The following is a 16,442-nucleotide window of genomic DNA, read 5'->3' as shown; positions in this document are numbered from 1 at the left end:
AATTTGTTCCAAACAGAAGTGATAAAAGATTTGAATCCCGGATAAGGAAAGAACTTACAACCTATCTTTCATTCACACACACACGGAAATACACTAGAGTTTCCAGTCCTTGAAAGACAAACATCGTTTTAGAGCAGAGTGACTTCTACCGATACCTCCAGGTACGACACTACTTTGATCAGAACTGTAGAACTACTGACTTAACAACAGCAGAATCAGAGTTTTATAATATCCTGGACTCTGCTTGCAGTTCAATACCAAAAAAGGCCATCTCTAAGTTTGTATAATGCTCTTTTTCTGGCTAAAAATGAAAACACCTTATACATTAAAGAGAAGTGGGAATAGGGTTCTCTGAGGAGGCATGGGAAGAAATGTGCAGATTTCAGTGGTCCTCAACTAGCTCCAGGGATTGGAAAGAACATTGCAGGAAAAATATGATAAGATACTTGAAGACCCCACAGCAGAAAAAATATAAGAATACAACCTCACCTTGTTGGAGACAGTGTGGCTCAGTGGAGACAAACCATTTCCATATATTCTAGGGACTGTCCAAAACTAAGCTCATACTGGGCTGACATTCAGAAATCATTGAGCACGATATTCAAGACTCAAGATACCTCTGGACTTAGAAACCCTTTATTTGGGCCATGTTTTATTTTTGGAATAGAGGAGTGATATAAAGTTTCTGCAGGCTCTCTTGGCGGCTAGCAAAAAATCAATAACTAGAAAGTGGCTAAAGCCAATACCACCTACTTTGGAAGATTGGTTTCGAATAGTCCTGGAAATATTTAAGATGGAAAAGTTAACTGATTCTGTGAGGATCCAAAAGGTTCCTCCAAATTTGGGCTAAATGGATGGAGTTTATAACCCAGGGGTGTCCAAACTTTTTTGAATGGGGGCCAGATTCGATAATGTGAAACTACCGTGGGGCCAGCCACTTTTCGCATAATATTAAAAAAAAATCATATACAATACAATTGTACTCCAATGATTTTGTTTACCATCTGAAAATATTAGTTCTGCCTGTGTAGTTCCTACTCAATTGAACTTGCTTGATTGACCAATACTGTGTGGAGGCCACATAAAGTATGTTTTGAGAGACAAGCGGTCCGCAAATCGGTCCGCGGGCCGCAATTGGCCCCCCGGGCCGGACTTTGGACATACCTGTGGGGTTATAATAACCCCACTGAGAGCAGACTTTGTATGACTCCACTTACTCTTAAGTCTCAAGCTCCCTTTCTCTTATTGAAGTGAACAACAGAAATGTATGATCCCTCTGGTTCTGATGTATGTTTTTAGTTGTTGTTTTGTTTTTGTCTATTTATATATATATATATGGGGGAAACACACTGTTCAAGGACTATTTGTAAAAAACAATGAAAAGTTTGTTTCTTTGTTAAATGACTGATTTCTGAATAAAAAAGTAAAAAAGGGAATATAACAAGGTGCATCAGACGTACAGTACCCCTGTGAGCTACATTGTATGGCCATTTGCTGTAGTAATCTGCTGCCTCTCCTCCTCCTTCTCCACCACAGTTTGACGAGCAAACACTTTGCAAAACTGCAAAGTCAAGTGGCCGACAAGGAAGAGGATGATCTACGACTCCAAAAGTGTCCAAAACCTTTTGTCTTTGCGTGCACTTGTAATTCTCAGTGACGCACGCTGAAACTGCCCGGTTAGATGGAGTCAGCACGTGTTAACTAGTACAGCCTATTCCAGTAAAACACAGTGTGCTGAATGACTGGTTATATGACAAAAGTGGATCCATTGGCCAAATGATGGAAGGGTTCATCAGCCCTCGCAAACGATTGAGGTGGATAGATGAGGCATTTGTATACTGATTGTGCGACTATTCTTCTTTACCATTGCGGCAGAAGCGTTGCAAAAAGAAAAGATTTATAGTTTTGTCAAATAAATAATGGCAATGTTGTACTTGCATTATTATATTCATCTAACTTTTACCACGTTGAAACGTGGCTGAACGCAACCACAAAACCTGACCGGATAGAACGGTCAATCCCATTCAAATCCCGGGGATCATTAAAGTCTTTCTGATTCTGATCACCCTTCCTGGATGGCCGGTTTTACGTGAACCGCTGGGCTAGCTTAGCTTCCATATGAACCGCAAACCTACTGGGGTGAGAGTTTTTGAGGCAATGACCAAAGCAGTGGAATTAAGTTGTCACTCATGTCACCAGGAGGTCCTTGCTGCTGTGTTTTTAAGGAGCAGTTCTGACATCTGTGCCAGCCCGGTTGCATAACAGGTGAGGTTTGTGTGCACATTAAATATTGATGTCCTTACATTCCAGTCTAGCGAGGTGACGTCTTTGTTGCTGGGGACGTCCTGTCCTCCCTCTCGTATGCAGTGCCTGAGCACCAGCTGCGTGGAGCTGCTTGTGCTGTTCTCACTCAGGTTCCAGATACGAGCCGTCGAGTCACCCGACCTGAGAGAGAGAGACACAGAGAGAGATAGAGAGAGAGAGATAGACACAGAGAGAGAGATAGACACAGAGAGAGAGAGAGAGAGAGAGATAGACAGAGAGAGAGATAGACAGAGAGAGAGATAGACAGAGAGAGAGAGATAGACACAGAGAGAATTCAAGGACCCAACATGGCATAGTTTGAGACATGGATCAACGTAAATTACTTTTACAACACGGAAAATGTTTACAATGAGAACTAGCAGGCTTTAAAGAAGCTCACAGACAATTAAAGAGAGAGAGAGAGGCTTGAATGTGCGAACACTTGTCAACTGTGCTGTTACGATGATGGCAGATGATCACTATATATATAGTGATATATATGTATATACGAGGGATCAGCCGAGCACTGACGCAACAAACCGCGTCACTGGGTGGCAACGGCAATGGAACCCTATGGAGCCCAAGTGGCGCAAGGCTTGATTGTCTGACTCTAGCCAGCTACTATGTTTACATTTTTTAAACTGTGACAGTTCACACAACTTTAACACGACATGCATATATTATACATCAACCTCTTCAGCTACTTCTGCTCTCACTCAGAATGTCAAAATATAAGCGATGTGATGTATAGTTTTTGAGATATTAACGTTTGTTTGGCACAACTCATACTATTAACTGCCGCGTGGTTCCGCATTTCTGGGTGTCAAGTGACGTCACGCTGATTTCGTCCTATAGTGTATACTGTATATATATATATATATATATATATATATATATATATATATATATATATATATAGCAGTAGAAAGGAAATATATATATATATATATATATATATATATATATATATATATATATATAGTCATGTCTATTTTCAAAAACTTTCCAGGCATTGATTTTCTTCTTCTTCTCAAATTCACAAACTTTCAAGGAAGGATTTCAAGGACCCATGGGGACCCTGAAGAATACATGTTGTTGGTGTTGTTGTTGTTGTTGTTGGTGGTTTTTAGATTAGTCAACAAGACAGTCACAGCTGGTGAGCATGGAACTAACACTGAGATAATTTTCACTTGTATCATTTAGACGGAGGAGAGGCGACTAACCCGGACGCCAGCAGGTCGCTGACGGGGTTCCAGGCACAGATGAAGACCTCGGACTCGTGGCCCCTCAGGACCATGGCCTTGTTCTGAGGGATCTCCACGTCTCCGTCCACCTCCATCAGGTCTGCGTGGTTGTCTAAGCAGAGAGTTTGGTGGGGAAAACGCAGCGATGCAAGGGTTAAATCAACAGAACCAGAATCTCCATAGAAATACATGAACTTCATGTATTATTTTTAATAGTTTTGGTTTTGTGTTGTGTAGTCAAGTCACGATATCTTGAGTCGAGTCGCGGGTCCCCATTACCTGAGTCCAAAGTTAGTAAACATGAGCGTGAATCCACATGTAGGTGGAACGCACGTGCCTGCCCTTACACAACATTTCATAATGTCACAGTATTAATATAGCTATCCATCTTATGCCAAATTATTAGGGCCTATTACAAAAAAAACGAACAAACAAAAACGGTCTTTATCAATTCACAATTCTGAGTCCTCGGCTCAGTCCTGTTCCCAGCAGAGACTATGTCCGTCTGTCTGTCTGTCTACTCACTAGCTAAGGCATGGGCTCCGTTCTCCTCCCCGTTGGCGGTGTTCTCTCCATTCTTGGCGTTGCCGGCGATGCTGCCCCCGGTGGCCGAGGCTGGCGTGGTGCCGGCCGCCTGCTGCTGGGCCATCTTGTCCCGGTAGGCCTGCTGCCGGGTCTGGACCACGTCCGGCATCACGGCATCGATCAGAGACAGAGACTCGATGGGCCGCCCGTCAAACAGTGTGCCGTCCTACAGCGCCACCAAGCAATCATGGACAGAAGAGCGGAAAATACCGTTGTAGAAAGAAAATTAAATGCAAGGAATTTCGGCCCCGAAGGAGCCGATACCCTAAGTTCTTAAAAGTAGCATGACATGGGACCTTTAAGTGAGGATAAAGTAGTTACAAACAAATGGTTGCACCTATTACTCTCAAAATTAATATTTGCATCTTTTAATATCAATGCAAATGCAGCTTACACCATGTGAAGGATGATTTTGAGTAGGGAAGATTTACTTAATGTTGACTAGTTATTTTGTTGTCCATAAATTATATCAGAACCACCCAAGTTCAACCCTATTTAAAATTGAACAACTGTCTATCAACACCTTCAATAAATGTGTAAATAAACTTTCATGGACATAACATGGAGCCGAAACTACAAGTCAGGACCAAAGAAGGCAAAACAATGTCTTCCTGTGCCGTGCCAAACCAACATCCAGTTGCTGTCAGTTCTACCACTGTGATGTAATTGTGTGTGTGTGTGTGTGTGTGTGTGTGTGTGTGTGTGTGTGTGTGTGTGTGCGTGTGTGTGTGTGTGTGTGTGTGTGTGTGTGTGTGTAGTCCCACCTCATTGATGCTGACTTCGGCCTCGACGTACTGCAGTCCCTTCTGGATGATACTGATGAGGGCAGCAGGGGGCACCAGAGCACCGTTGATGTTGGACTGGCTGATGTGAGACTCTATACCAAATGTAAATGCTGAGTGGGAGAACCCTGGAGAGGAGCGCAGAGGAGGGGTGGAAAGATGAAAGGAAGGAGAGAGGAGGAAGGAGGGATACCATCTTAATCCTTGAAGTCCTAAAAGAATGTGAAAAATCTGCTTTTTTGTGCTTTTTTTTTACCCACCATAACTCAAAAACAGATCAGAAATGTATCCAAACGTTTCCACATACCAAACACAATGTAAAATACAATCATCATTATCTGTCGGTTATTTCATTTTAGTTTCTCAAAGTCCACATTTTTAAGACTTTAATCACAACACTAGTCGCAATTTCAGTCAGTTTCAGTTTCTCCGTTTCGGAAAGGATTCCTGCGGTTAATATTACCTGAAGTAGCCTGAAATATTTTAACTAACTTCAGCTGTGGCACACTAAGGGCTAATGTACAGCGCCTCTGGAACAGATGCAGTACGGCTCCGGATGGTACGGCTGCGAACAGACCCGCAATCATGTAATCTGTCAGATGTATGCAGGATCTGACAAAAATAGAACAGGTGCATAATTTGTCCGTACCGCATGTATCGCCCATCAATTAACATGGGCGAGAGTCGATCCGGCAGTTTTGCCGGATCTGCAACGCAGCCGTAACGCATCTGGTGCACATTGCCTGTAAACATGTAACCAATGTTAGCTTGACAGCCACACTATCCCCTCCATCCCTAACCATCACATCCAAATAGCTGTAGCCACTTAGCTAGCTTGCTCGCTCGCTAGAGTAAGCGCAATTTCAAGATGTTTACCAGACATTTGATTATAGACATTTTGAGGATTATTAAGTAGCATCAAATAATTTATATTAGCCGCTAACTTTAGCTCTAACACATAAAACAAATGAGCTTACTAGCCCCAAAAAATTGAATCCCCCCTATACCACGTGATGTTATAGGCTACCAATAAATGTTCAGGGTACTGTGCAAACTCTAGTTTCCTATTTTTGACTTGTATGTCTTTCCAGCACCTAGAATTCCTTGTTTTTGGATGTGCGTACTTTTGTCTTCTTAGTTAGTGTTCGTGTTACTAGGGATGCACGATATGGATTTTTTTCAACCGATACGATAACCAATAAATACCTGCTTCTCCTGGCCGATAACGATACAATATACGAGGAATCCTGCGTGACGTCACCATGACAACAAACAGCTGACTTCCAGGGGACTCCGCAGCAGTTCACTAGTATGAGTTGTGCCAAACAAATGTTAATCTCTCAAAAACTATACATGACATCACTTCTATTTTGACATTCTGAGTGAGAGCAGAAGTAGCTCAAGAGTTTGATCTATAATATATACATGTCGTGTTAAAGTTGTGTGAACTGTCGCAGTTTTTAAAATGCCCCACAGCTGGGGCTCAAGGCTCGCTCCAAAATGCTGCTCGGCTGATCCCTCGTACGGATCAGGCGGAAGCCATGTTTTTCTCTAGTCGCAGCTGTGACGTGACGAGCGTGCAACAACAATATGCTCTGCTTCCGAGGCAAAAACAAAGCCTCATGGCCTCGTATTATCGCCTTTTATTTATTGGCAAAAACGTCATTATCGGAATAATAAATAATAACACAAAATGGCCATATCGGCCGATAATTTATCGGTCTGATAATTATCGTGCATCCTTAATTATTACCATATCTGACGCTCGACTAATATGACAGCACGGCTGTTGCGAGAAGCAGAGCCTTTTCGAAACACATGCTACTAGCTAGCAGTTAGCTAACTGCTACACATACAAACAGCTCACACTTCTCTGCTCCCCACTCCTCTCCTGTTTTTTTTTAACCATTTTAGCTGTTCATCTGCTGTTGGCGCTCTGCCACTCCGAGAGTGTAGTGCTCTGAATAACCTAACGCTGGATTCCAACAGAGTGTAGTGCTCTGAATAACCTAACGCTGTATTCCAACAGAGAGTGTAGTGCTCTGAATAACCTAACGCTGTATTCCAACAGCGCTCCCAATTTACCAACGGTCCAGTTTGTGCACACCAGTATGTCCCGGGCCCTCGGAGTGACATTTGATTTACGAACGCACACCTAGTGTGCCGACTCCATTTTTAACTGTATGCTAACAGCCTAGCATCAATTCAAGATGACATTTTCCAGACATTTGACTATGGATTATATTTGGGCAAAATGTAATTAAGACAATCATATTTTTGTATTATAGGTCTATATAATCAAATAATGTTAAACAGAGAATTTGCTCCAATGCTTGACACCAGAACAGATCCAGTGAAAAGGCCAGAAGTCATGACTTCTGGTGGTCATACTCGCTCTGCATGTGCTGCTACACACAGCTGCATGCTACAATGACAGCCAGGTGAAGACAATGAGTTGAGGAGATACCTGACTCCTGTAGGTATCTGTAGACCAGGAAGTTGACCTCATCACTGCTAATGCTCATCTTTACTCCTGTTACACCATGAGGTCAGCAACACACACCTAGCCTGGAGGAGAGAGAGAGAGAGAGAGAGAGAGAGGAGAGAGAGAGAGAGAGACAGAGAGAGAGAGAGAGAGACATTAATCAGTGAAGGGAAACACTTGTCTCCTTACACCTTCCTAGACACTTACACCGATTACTCAATGACCACGCTTACTTACATGTGCACCGAAATGCTGTAATGCAATTAAGAGTAAGACAGTAATGTGAATACGGCAGAGTCTGCGTAAACAACACAATCGGATTGTCAGGGTGTTTGCAAGTTAAATTCAATATAAGTCTATAAGTAACCATATGCTAAACATGCTAAAACAGATAATATGATTTAAGTAATTTTAAAAATGTTTCAGGACTTGCAGACACCCTGATTATGTCAGTGGCATTATGCTGTAAGTTGCAGTAAATCGTAGTAACGCTAAGCATCTCGTGCGCTACGTGCACCCGCCCGCCCTGCAGCTCAACAAGCTGGCCCCGCAGCTCGCATACACAGCTCGCAGCTCGGCTGCTGCGTGGCCTCACCTGCCCTATTGGCGCGTGTGCAATGTCTCCCTCTCTCTCCCTCAGTCTCTCTGTCTCCCTTAGTCTCTCCCCCCTCTCTCTGTGTGTGTGTGTGTGTGTGTGTGTGTGTCACTGATGACATCATCAGTGATGTCACAATGTTTTAAAGTTTCCCCTAGAAAAGATTTCAGGCCTGGAGGGATTTCGAAACGTACCCCGACCGCAACGGTGAGGGCCCTCGCTGGCGACACTACACTTTTAGCTAACCTGTTTGCATCTATGTTCACAATGGCATCCCAAGTATCATCATACTATTATGGGATGCGATGCGGACAGTTGTATTATGGGATGTGCGTTTCGAGGCAACGACACACATTGACACGTTTTGGAACAGCGCTGCACGCTGGCACAATGCAAAGCAAAATGCTTATTGTTTTGAATGATTTGGCATCTTCTATTACTGTCAACACCAGTATTGTTGTATTGTAATAATATGACATAAAGGTTTATTGAAATTTTGGGGAGAGCAGAAAAAAGAAAAGAAAAGAATATGTTTTTGTTGTTTTTTGCAAAAATAAATCTGGCCTGGCGGGGGCGTCGTTGGCCTGGGTGTAGAATGGTAGGGGAAACACTACAACAGCGCTTTCTCCACCTTCCCCACACAAACACAGGGACACACACAGACACACACACACACACACACACACACACACACACACCGCACGGCTGCAGCACAGCCCCTCCCTCCTCCCTGCTCTGAGTGCTCTCACCCCACTTGCCTTGTTGTCTGCATGGTTGTCGCTAGCAAAACAGTACGTTTCCCCAAAGAAAGCGGCTTGTCGTCAACATGGCAAGTGTCACAGTAGATCACGTCCACGACCAGTTAAGGAATTTCCAGAGGTAAGCTCCCGTTTCAACGTCATTGAAGCATTAAACATTTATCGTAAACATTAACGTAACGTTACCCCACCGGCATCATGATTAGCCATTAGCAACATTAGCCGGTTGCTAAGCTAACGCTAGCTATTCCAAAACGTTAAGAGCTAGCAGCTAACGTTAGGCATGCCCAAGTAATCGACTGGTAATTTAACAACATACACAATTATTTGTCTGATAGCCTGTGTGACATTTCTCTTATAGTCCCAGATTGAAGCTGCGGAAAGTCGTCCTGCAACAACTGGACCCCAAACACTCACAGAGTCACAGCCTACACTATCAACAGACGAGTTAGGTGTTAGGACATCATGAACTTGTTTAGACTACAACTAGCAACAGTGTTTGAACAGCAATGAAAAGATGCAAGTCACGAGAAGCAACGGAAACAAACAGGGCTGTAGTTAGCAGAGCATTCATGCATGGATCAGGTCCCCGTTTACACCGTGCACAAACCTGTGGCTTCCAACACATTTGGAGAATTCCAATTGATGCTTCTATCTAGATGCTGAAACACGTGAGCCATTCTTGGTGGAGTTGGTCGCATCATGTAAACACAGCAGAGACCATGCTGAAACATGTGGGCGGTGTCATACAAACACGTCATCTGTAATAATGTGTGCCAGGATCTGCAGTGCTTCTCCTTCCTCTAAGGTTTCACGGGGCCAGGAAGGTCTAAAACACTCTGAGAGCCCACCCCAAATGAGTGCCAGGAAGGTCTAAAACACTCTGAGAGCCCACCCCAAATGAGTGCCAGCGCAAAGCCCACTTCCCCTGGGAATAATCAAGCATGTAATGACTAGAGTTCAGTGACTGCGGTCCCCCCTCCTCCTCCCCAGAGGAGTGCATGTTTCCCCACATTTAATGCCATTTGGGTGGATAAAACACCGTCTCCTGGGTGCTGTGAGCACTAGGTTACATTTCACTTCCCAGGATGCTGGATTTTCTTTGCTACAGTGAAACGTGGCCTGTGGCTTTTAACTGTGGTCCCTAGCAAACCCCGGGGAGACGGCAGCATTGGACCTTGTTGACCTTTTCTCAACACCTAACCTGAACCCAAAGTCCTAAAATGCCACACACTGATCCTATCATCCTATAGATTGTCCGATGGTAATTAGAAGAGAAAGATGAGATGAGATTAAACTTTCATGATAGCGCTGCCGGGGAAACTGGGTCACTGGCATTTGCGACAGCAACGGGAACAGCAAAGAAAATAAACTATATACAAGAAGAGATGAAAAGTATACAAAAGATTTATGGACCACAGCATTATAGCGCTATTCAAAATAACACCAGACAAAGACAAAAACAGATTCATATTAAAGATGCAAAATTATGTAACCTTTAGCATTATCATTATATTATTAATTTAATATAGCATCCAAATATCTAAAAGCGAGTAGACCTATGTTATATAATATTCTTTAGTTGTGCACTTACATTATCCCAAATGTTTTCAAAAGTGTTCAAACCCAGAGAAATCCATCATTTCATTACAGTAAATCGATGACACGGACCGTTTCAGCGACTCGCTTTTTGTCGATGATGTCATCACAGAGCGCCAGCTGTTACTTGGATCTCCGGTCAATCTCATTGTACATATTGCTCATTATCCACAGCTATTTGATAGCCGAAGCAGCGAAGCAAACGTGTCATATAGCGCTATTGATCCCATATTGCCTGAGACGAACCCAACTCCACTCCTGCCATTGGATTTGAGCTACCAATGATAACTGATATTTTGTTGCAACATTCAACATCTTGACATTTTAATACCAATGATAACGGATATTTTGTTGCAACATTCAACATCTTGACATTTTAAGTGCTCAAGTGTTTCCATCACTCTCAGCAAGGAGGAAGCAGCATGGAGACCATGAGGAGGCCTGTCACAATACTCAATTAGCATGACCTCAATCATTTGTCTGACCTCACCTCAATAATAACTGCCCGTTGTGTTTGTGTGTTTGTTTACATAAGAAGAAAAAAAACTCTGCTGAGACATGCTTTGTTGTCATTACTGATTGTGCTGCTTCTGTCCTGTCTTCTCTCTCTCTCTCACAGGGGGGGGGGGGGTAGATGTACTGTAGCGAGCGGCCTCTCGACGGACGGACAGACGCTCGGCGTACGCAGGTAATGAAGGGAACATTTACTGTTATTGTTATTAATCGTCACAGGTGTTATTGTTATGATTTGCGGATTTTCATGTGCGTGTGCCAGATGCTTCACAAAAACCAGTCTAGATGCAGCTATGTGTGGGAAAAAAAAAGAAAAAAAGAATCCTAATTGCTACATAAAAGTCGCACATATATTAATGCAAAGTGGTCTCTAACCTGCATCATGCACTTTAATATCGACCCTCACACAGTACTTATCGTGACAGGCCTAACCATGAGACACTAAAACTCTGTTGAAACTCAATATACTACTACTACTACTACTACTACTACTACTACTACTACTACTACTACTAATAATAATAATAATACTCTTATTATAATTAGTAATAATAATAATAATAATAGAACAGATTAATGTATCTGATAACATACAATTAATGTGATCAATCAACTCATATAGTGGTCTGGCCTAGTGTTTCTCAACCAACCATTAAGGGCCCAGTCATCAGTTTTTTGTTACAACCAAACACTACTACACAATTAACATGGCTTCAACCAGAGAGGCGGAGCTAATGATTGAAATGAGCTGCTGTAGTGTAGTGTTATTAGCCTATGGCAACTCTAGGATCAACTAGAGAGGCGGAGCTAATCATGTAAATGAGCTGCTGTAGTGTAGTGGTAGCCTCTATGATAACTCTAGGATCAACCAGAGAGGTGGAGCTAATCATGTAAATGAGCTGCTGTAGTGTAGTGTTATTAGCCTATGGCAACTCTAGGATCAACTAGAGAGGCGGAGCTAATCATGTAAATGAGCTGCTGTAGTGTAGTGGTAGCCTCTATGGTAACCCTAGGATCACGTCACAATGGTTGAGAACCACTGCTTTAACCCCAAGTTGACAGTAGTGCTGCCTGCTCTGACCGCAGGCTTTGCAAACAACAAGCTGCAGTTCTTCCAGCCGCCTTCCCACTGCAGTGGCGCTCCAGAGCTGCCGGCTGGAGCAAAGCAGCCTCTGTGTTGACAGTGTGGGAGAGTGGGGGGATGGGAGAGGAGAAGGGAAGGGAATCTCTCTCTGCATTTCTTCCCTCCTCTCTCCCTCTCCCTCTCCCTCTCCCTCTCTCTCTCTCTCCCTCCTTGTGTTTGCTGCCAGCGGGCGAACTGGCCTGTACAGTACATCTTAAATCAAGTCACAGGCGAGAGAGAGAGAGCGAGGGAGAGAGGGAGGGAGGAAGAGCGAGGGAGAGAGAGAGAGCGAGGGAGAGAGAGAGGGAGGGAGAGCGAGGGAGAGAGAGAGGACTGTAGATGCACCCACACAGAAAAAAATCAGTCAAGGCCAAAACAAAACAAGGACACTCCAAATGGAGAGCGGCAGCTCATAAGCATACTCACACAGGCCTCCTTCCTGACCACCATGTGTTGGTGAGAATGTAACATTGGAACGATATTGATGAGAGTATAGGCAGAGCCCCTCTCGGATAATATGGAATCAATAGCGCTAAGTGAATCACATTTGCTTGGGCTTATCAGCTAGCAGGCGTGCATCATTCAATGGCAACAACTCAAACACCGGCTGATGACAGATCAATTAAAAGATTTTAGCTCGCGCAAAGGGGTGTGTTAAAACACACACACACGCACACAGACACACACGCACACACACACACACACACACACACACACACACACACACACACACACACACACACACACACACACACTGTATCAATATAATGGTAATAGGCTACTTGCTGTCGCAACAATGTGGCCTATATATTATGCACCAATATGAACATTTACAGATGTTGTTTATGATCTGTATAAAAACAAGTTTATATGATACTCACATTTTGTGCGTAGTGAAAAACACATGTAAACACTGAATTATTCAACCTCATCCTGTTTTGATTTGGTCGAGTTTTAGTCGACAAAAAATCCTGCGCATTTTAGTCTCATCTTAGTCAAATAAAACCGCAACTAACTCATTGGAAAGATCTATTAATCTGTTATTATGGAATGGTATTCAACGTGCAACACAGACACAGATTTAACTGTTTAATTTCTTCTTCTCTTCTGATTGGATCTCTTCCCAATTCATCCCTAATATTTTCATCTAGTTTATATTTGTTGGTGAAAATGTCAATAGATTTCCTCATAGCCTTTGTCATGAAAATAGGTAGTCGACGAACATTTTTCGCCATAGCTTTCGTCGACGAAATTAACACTAATCGTTAACAAACGTGTCCGGCTTCTTCTTTTTCTAATGGCTTTCCGGCAGACTGGATGCCTGGCGGCACATTGCAAGATCTATCCAGCTAAGTCAGTTATCCACATATGAAGGCTGAGGTCCAGGACTGTGACAATGTTGCTGCCCACCAGTTAGGCTTCACACAAACACTTTGAGGGCTTTGTTTTGTCTAAGAGCCTAAAGCCAGCCCCGATAGCACTCTGCTCAGTGCTATTTCATGTCTATCTCTGAGACACGACTGGCTGCTCTGATAGCACTCTGCTCAGTGCTATTTAATGTCTGTCTCTGAGACACGACTGGCTGCTCTGATAGCACTCTGCTCAGTGCTATTTAATGTCTGTCTCTGAGACACGACTGGCTGCTCTGATAGCACTCTGCTCAGTGCTATTTAATGTCTGTCTCTGAGACATGACTGCTGCTCTGATAGCACTATGCTCAGTGCTATTTAATGTCTGTCTCTGAGACACGACTGGCTGCTCTGATAGCACTCTGCTCAGTGCTATTTAATGTCTATCTCTGAGACACGACTGGCTGCTCTGATAGCACTCTGCTCAGTGCTATTTAATGTCTGTCTCTGAGACATGACTGCTGCTCTGATAGCACTCTGCTCAGTGCTATTTAATGTCTGTCTCTGAGACACGACTGCTGCTCTGATAGCACTCTGCTCAGTGCTATTTAATGTCTGTCTCTGAGACGTGACTGCTGCTCTGATAGCACTCTGCTCAGTGCTATTTAATGTCTGTCTCTGAGACATGACTGCTGCTCTGATAGCACTCTGCTCAGTGCTATTTAATGTCTGTCTCTGAGACACGACTGGCTGCTCTGATAGCACTCTGCTCAGTGCTATTTAATGTCTGTCTCTGAGACATGACTGCTGCTCTGATAGCACTCTGCTGCTCAGTGCTATTTAATGTCTGTCTCTGAGACATGACTGCTGCTCTGATAGCACTCTGCTCAGTGCTATTTAATGTCTATCTCTGAGACATGACTGCTGCTCTGATAGCACTCTGCTCAGTGCTATTTAATGTCTGTCTCTGAGACATGACTGCTGCTCTGATAGCACTCTGCTCAGTGCTATTTAATGTCTGTCTCTGAGACAACATGACTGCTGCTCTGATAGCACTCTGCTCAGTGCTATTTAATGTCTGTCTCTGAGACATGACTGCTGCTCTGATAGCACTCTGCTCAGTGCTATTTAATGTCTGTCTCTGAGACATGACTGCTGCTCTGATAGCACTCTGCTCAGTGCTATTTCATGTCTGTCTCTGAGACATGACTGCTGCTCTGATAGCACTCTGCTGCTCAGTGCTATTTAATGTCTGTCTCTGAGACATGACGGTTGGGCTCTATTTCCAGAAGGCAGCAGAACAAAAGGCGGGGGGATGAGAGAAGAGAGGAGAGAGAAGGTGACGTCAAAAGACACATTCCCTGCAAAGAACATCCTTTAGCTCTGCCTCCGCTTGGTTTCACACATCACAAACACACAGAGGCTCTCATACAGAAGCCTCACAGCCAGGGGAGAAGACATTGTGAACTTGGACCAGCATCCGTTCACCCTCAGCCTGCATCAGCTGGGAAATATGAAAATCTTGAAAATTAATCTCCTTAATGTAGTATAGGGTTATGTATTGATGTTTGCCCCTGCATAATGTAGTATAGGGTTATGTATTGATGTTTGCCCCTGCATAATGTAGTATAGGGTTATGTATTGATGTTTGCCCCTGCATAATGTAGTATAGGGTTATGTATTGATGTTTGCCCCTGCATAATGTAGTATAGGGTTATGTATTGATGTTTGCCCCTGCATAATGTAGTATAGGGTTATGTATTGATGTTTACCCCTGCATAATGTAGTATAGGGTTATGTATTGATGTTTACCCCTGCATAATGTAGTATAGGGTTATGTATTGATGTTTGCCCCTGCATAATGTAGTATAGGGTTATGTATTGATGTTTACCCCTGCATAATGTAGTATAGGGTTATGTATTGATGTTTACCCCTGCATAATGTAGTATAGGGTTATGTATTGATGTTTGTCCCTGCATAATGTAGTATAGGGTTATGTATTGATGTTTGCCCCTGCATAATGTAGTATAGGGTTATGTATTGATGTTTGCCCCTGCATAATGTAGCATAGGGTTATGTATTGATGTTTGCCCCTGCATAATGTAGTATAGGGTTATGTATTGATGTTTGCCCCTGCATAATGTAGCATAGGGTTATGTATTGATGTTTGCCCCTGCATAATGTAGCATAGGGTTATGTATTGATGTTTGCCCCTGCATAATGTAGCATAGGGTTATGTATTGATGTTTGCCCCTGCATAATGTAGTATAGGGTTATGTATTGATGTTTGCCCCTGCATAATGTAGCATAGGGTTATGTATTGATGTTTGCCCCTGCATAATGTAACATAGGGTTATGTATTGATGTTTGCCCCTGCATAATGTAGCATAGGGTTATGTATTGATGTTTGCCCCTGCATAATGTAACATAGGGTTATGTATTGATGTTTGTCCCTGCATAATGTAGTATAGGGTTATGTAGTGATGTTTGTCCCTGCATAATGTAGCATAGGGTTATGTATTGATGTTTGCCCCTGCATAATGTAGTATAGGGTTATGTATTGATGTTTGCCCCTGCATAATGTAGCATAGGGTTATGTATTGATGTTTGCCCCTGTATAATGTAGCATAGGGTTATGTATTGATGTTTACCCCTGCATAATGTAGCATAGGGTTATGTAGTGATGTTTGTCCCTGCATAATGTAGCATAGGGTTATGTAGTGATGTTTGCCCCTGCATAATGTAGTATAGGGTTATGTATAGATGTTTGCCCCTGTATAATGTAGCATAGGGTTATGTATTGATGTTTACCCCTGCATAATGTAGCATAGGGTTATGTAGTGATGTTTGCCCCTGCATAATGTAGTATAGGGTTATGTATAGATGTTTGCCCCTGCATAATGTAGCATAGGGTTATGTAGTGATGTTTGTCCCTGCATAATGTAGCATAGGGTTATGTAGTGATGTTTGCCCCTGCATAATGTAGTATAGGGTTATGTATTGATGTTTGCCCCTGCATAATGTAGCATAGGGTTATGTATTGATGTTTGTCCCTGCATAATGTAGTATAGGGTTATGTATTGATGTTTACCCCTGCATAATGT

The 16,442-nt window shown here is 43.0% G+C and overlaps 1 protein-coding gene across 2 annotated transcripts in view; it reads right to left on the bottom strand.

The window, feature by feature from the left end:
- Positions 1-16,442, bottom strand: part of tbl1xr1a (TBL1X/Y related 1a) — a 61,091-nt gene that overhangs the window by 10,954 nt on the left and 33,695 nt on the right. For both annotated transcript variants that reach the window (XM_083647602.1, XM_083647601.1), the window contains exons 3-7: positions 7,383-7,483; positions 4,898-5,043; positions 4,074-4,299; positions 3,528-3,660; positions 2,304-2,445 (exon numbers count right to left, since the gene is read on the bottom strand). In XM_083647602.1, the coding sequence (XP_083503728.1) occupies positions 2,304-2,445; positions 3,528-3,660; positions 4,074-4,299; positions 4,898-5,043; positions 7,383-7,440 (705 nt within the window). In that variant the 5' untranslated portion in view covers positions 7,441-7,483. The remainder of the gene's footprint in view (positions 1-2,303; positions 2,446-3,527; positions 3,661-4,073; positions 4,300-4,897; positions 5,044-7,382; positions 7,484-16,442) is intronic.

The sequence above is a fragment of the Poromitra crassiceps genome (assembly GCF_964638095.1).
Source record: "Poromitra crassiceps genome assembly, chromosome: 12".
In the NCBI taxonomy this organism is placed as follows: domain Eukaryota; kingdom Metazoa; phylum Chordata; class Actinopteri; order Beryciformes; family Melamphaidae; genus Poromitra; species Poromitra crassiceps.
Note: the sequence above shows the minus strand (reverse complement) of the source record. Positions and strands in the feature narration are given on the sequence as shown.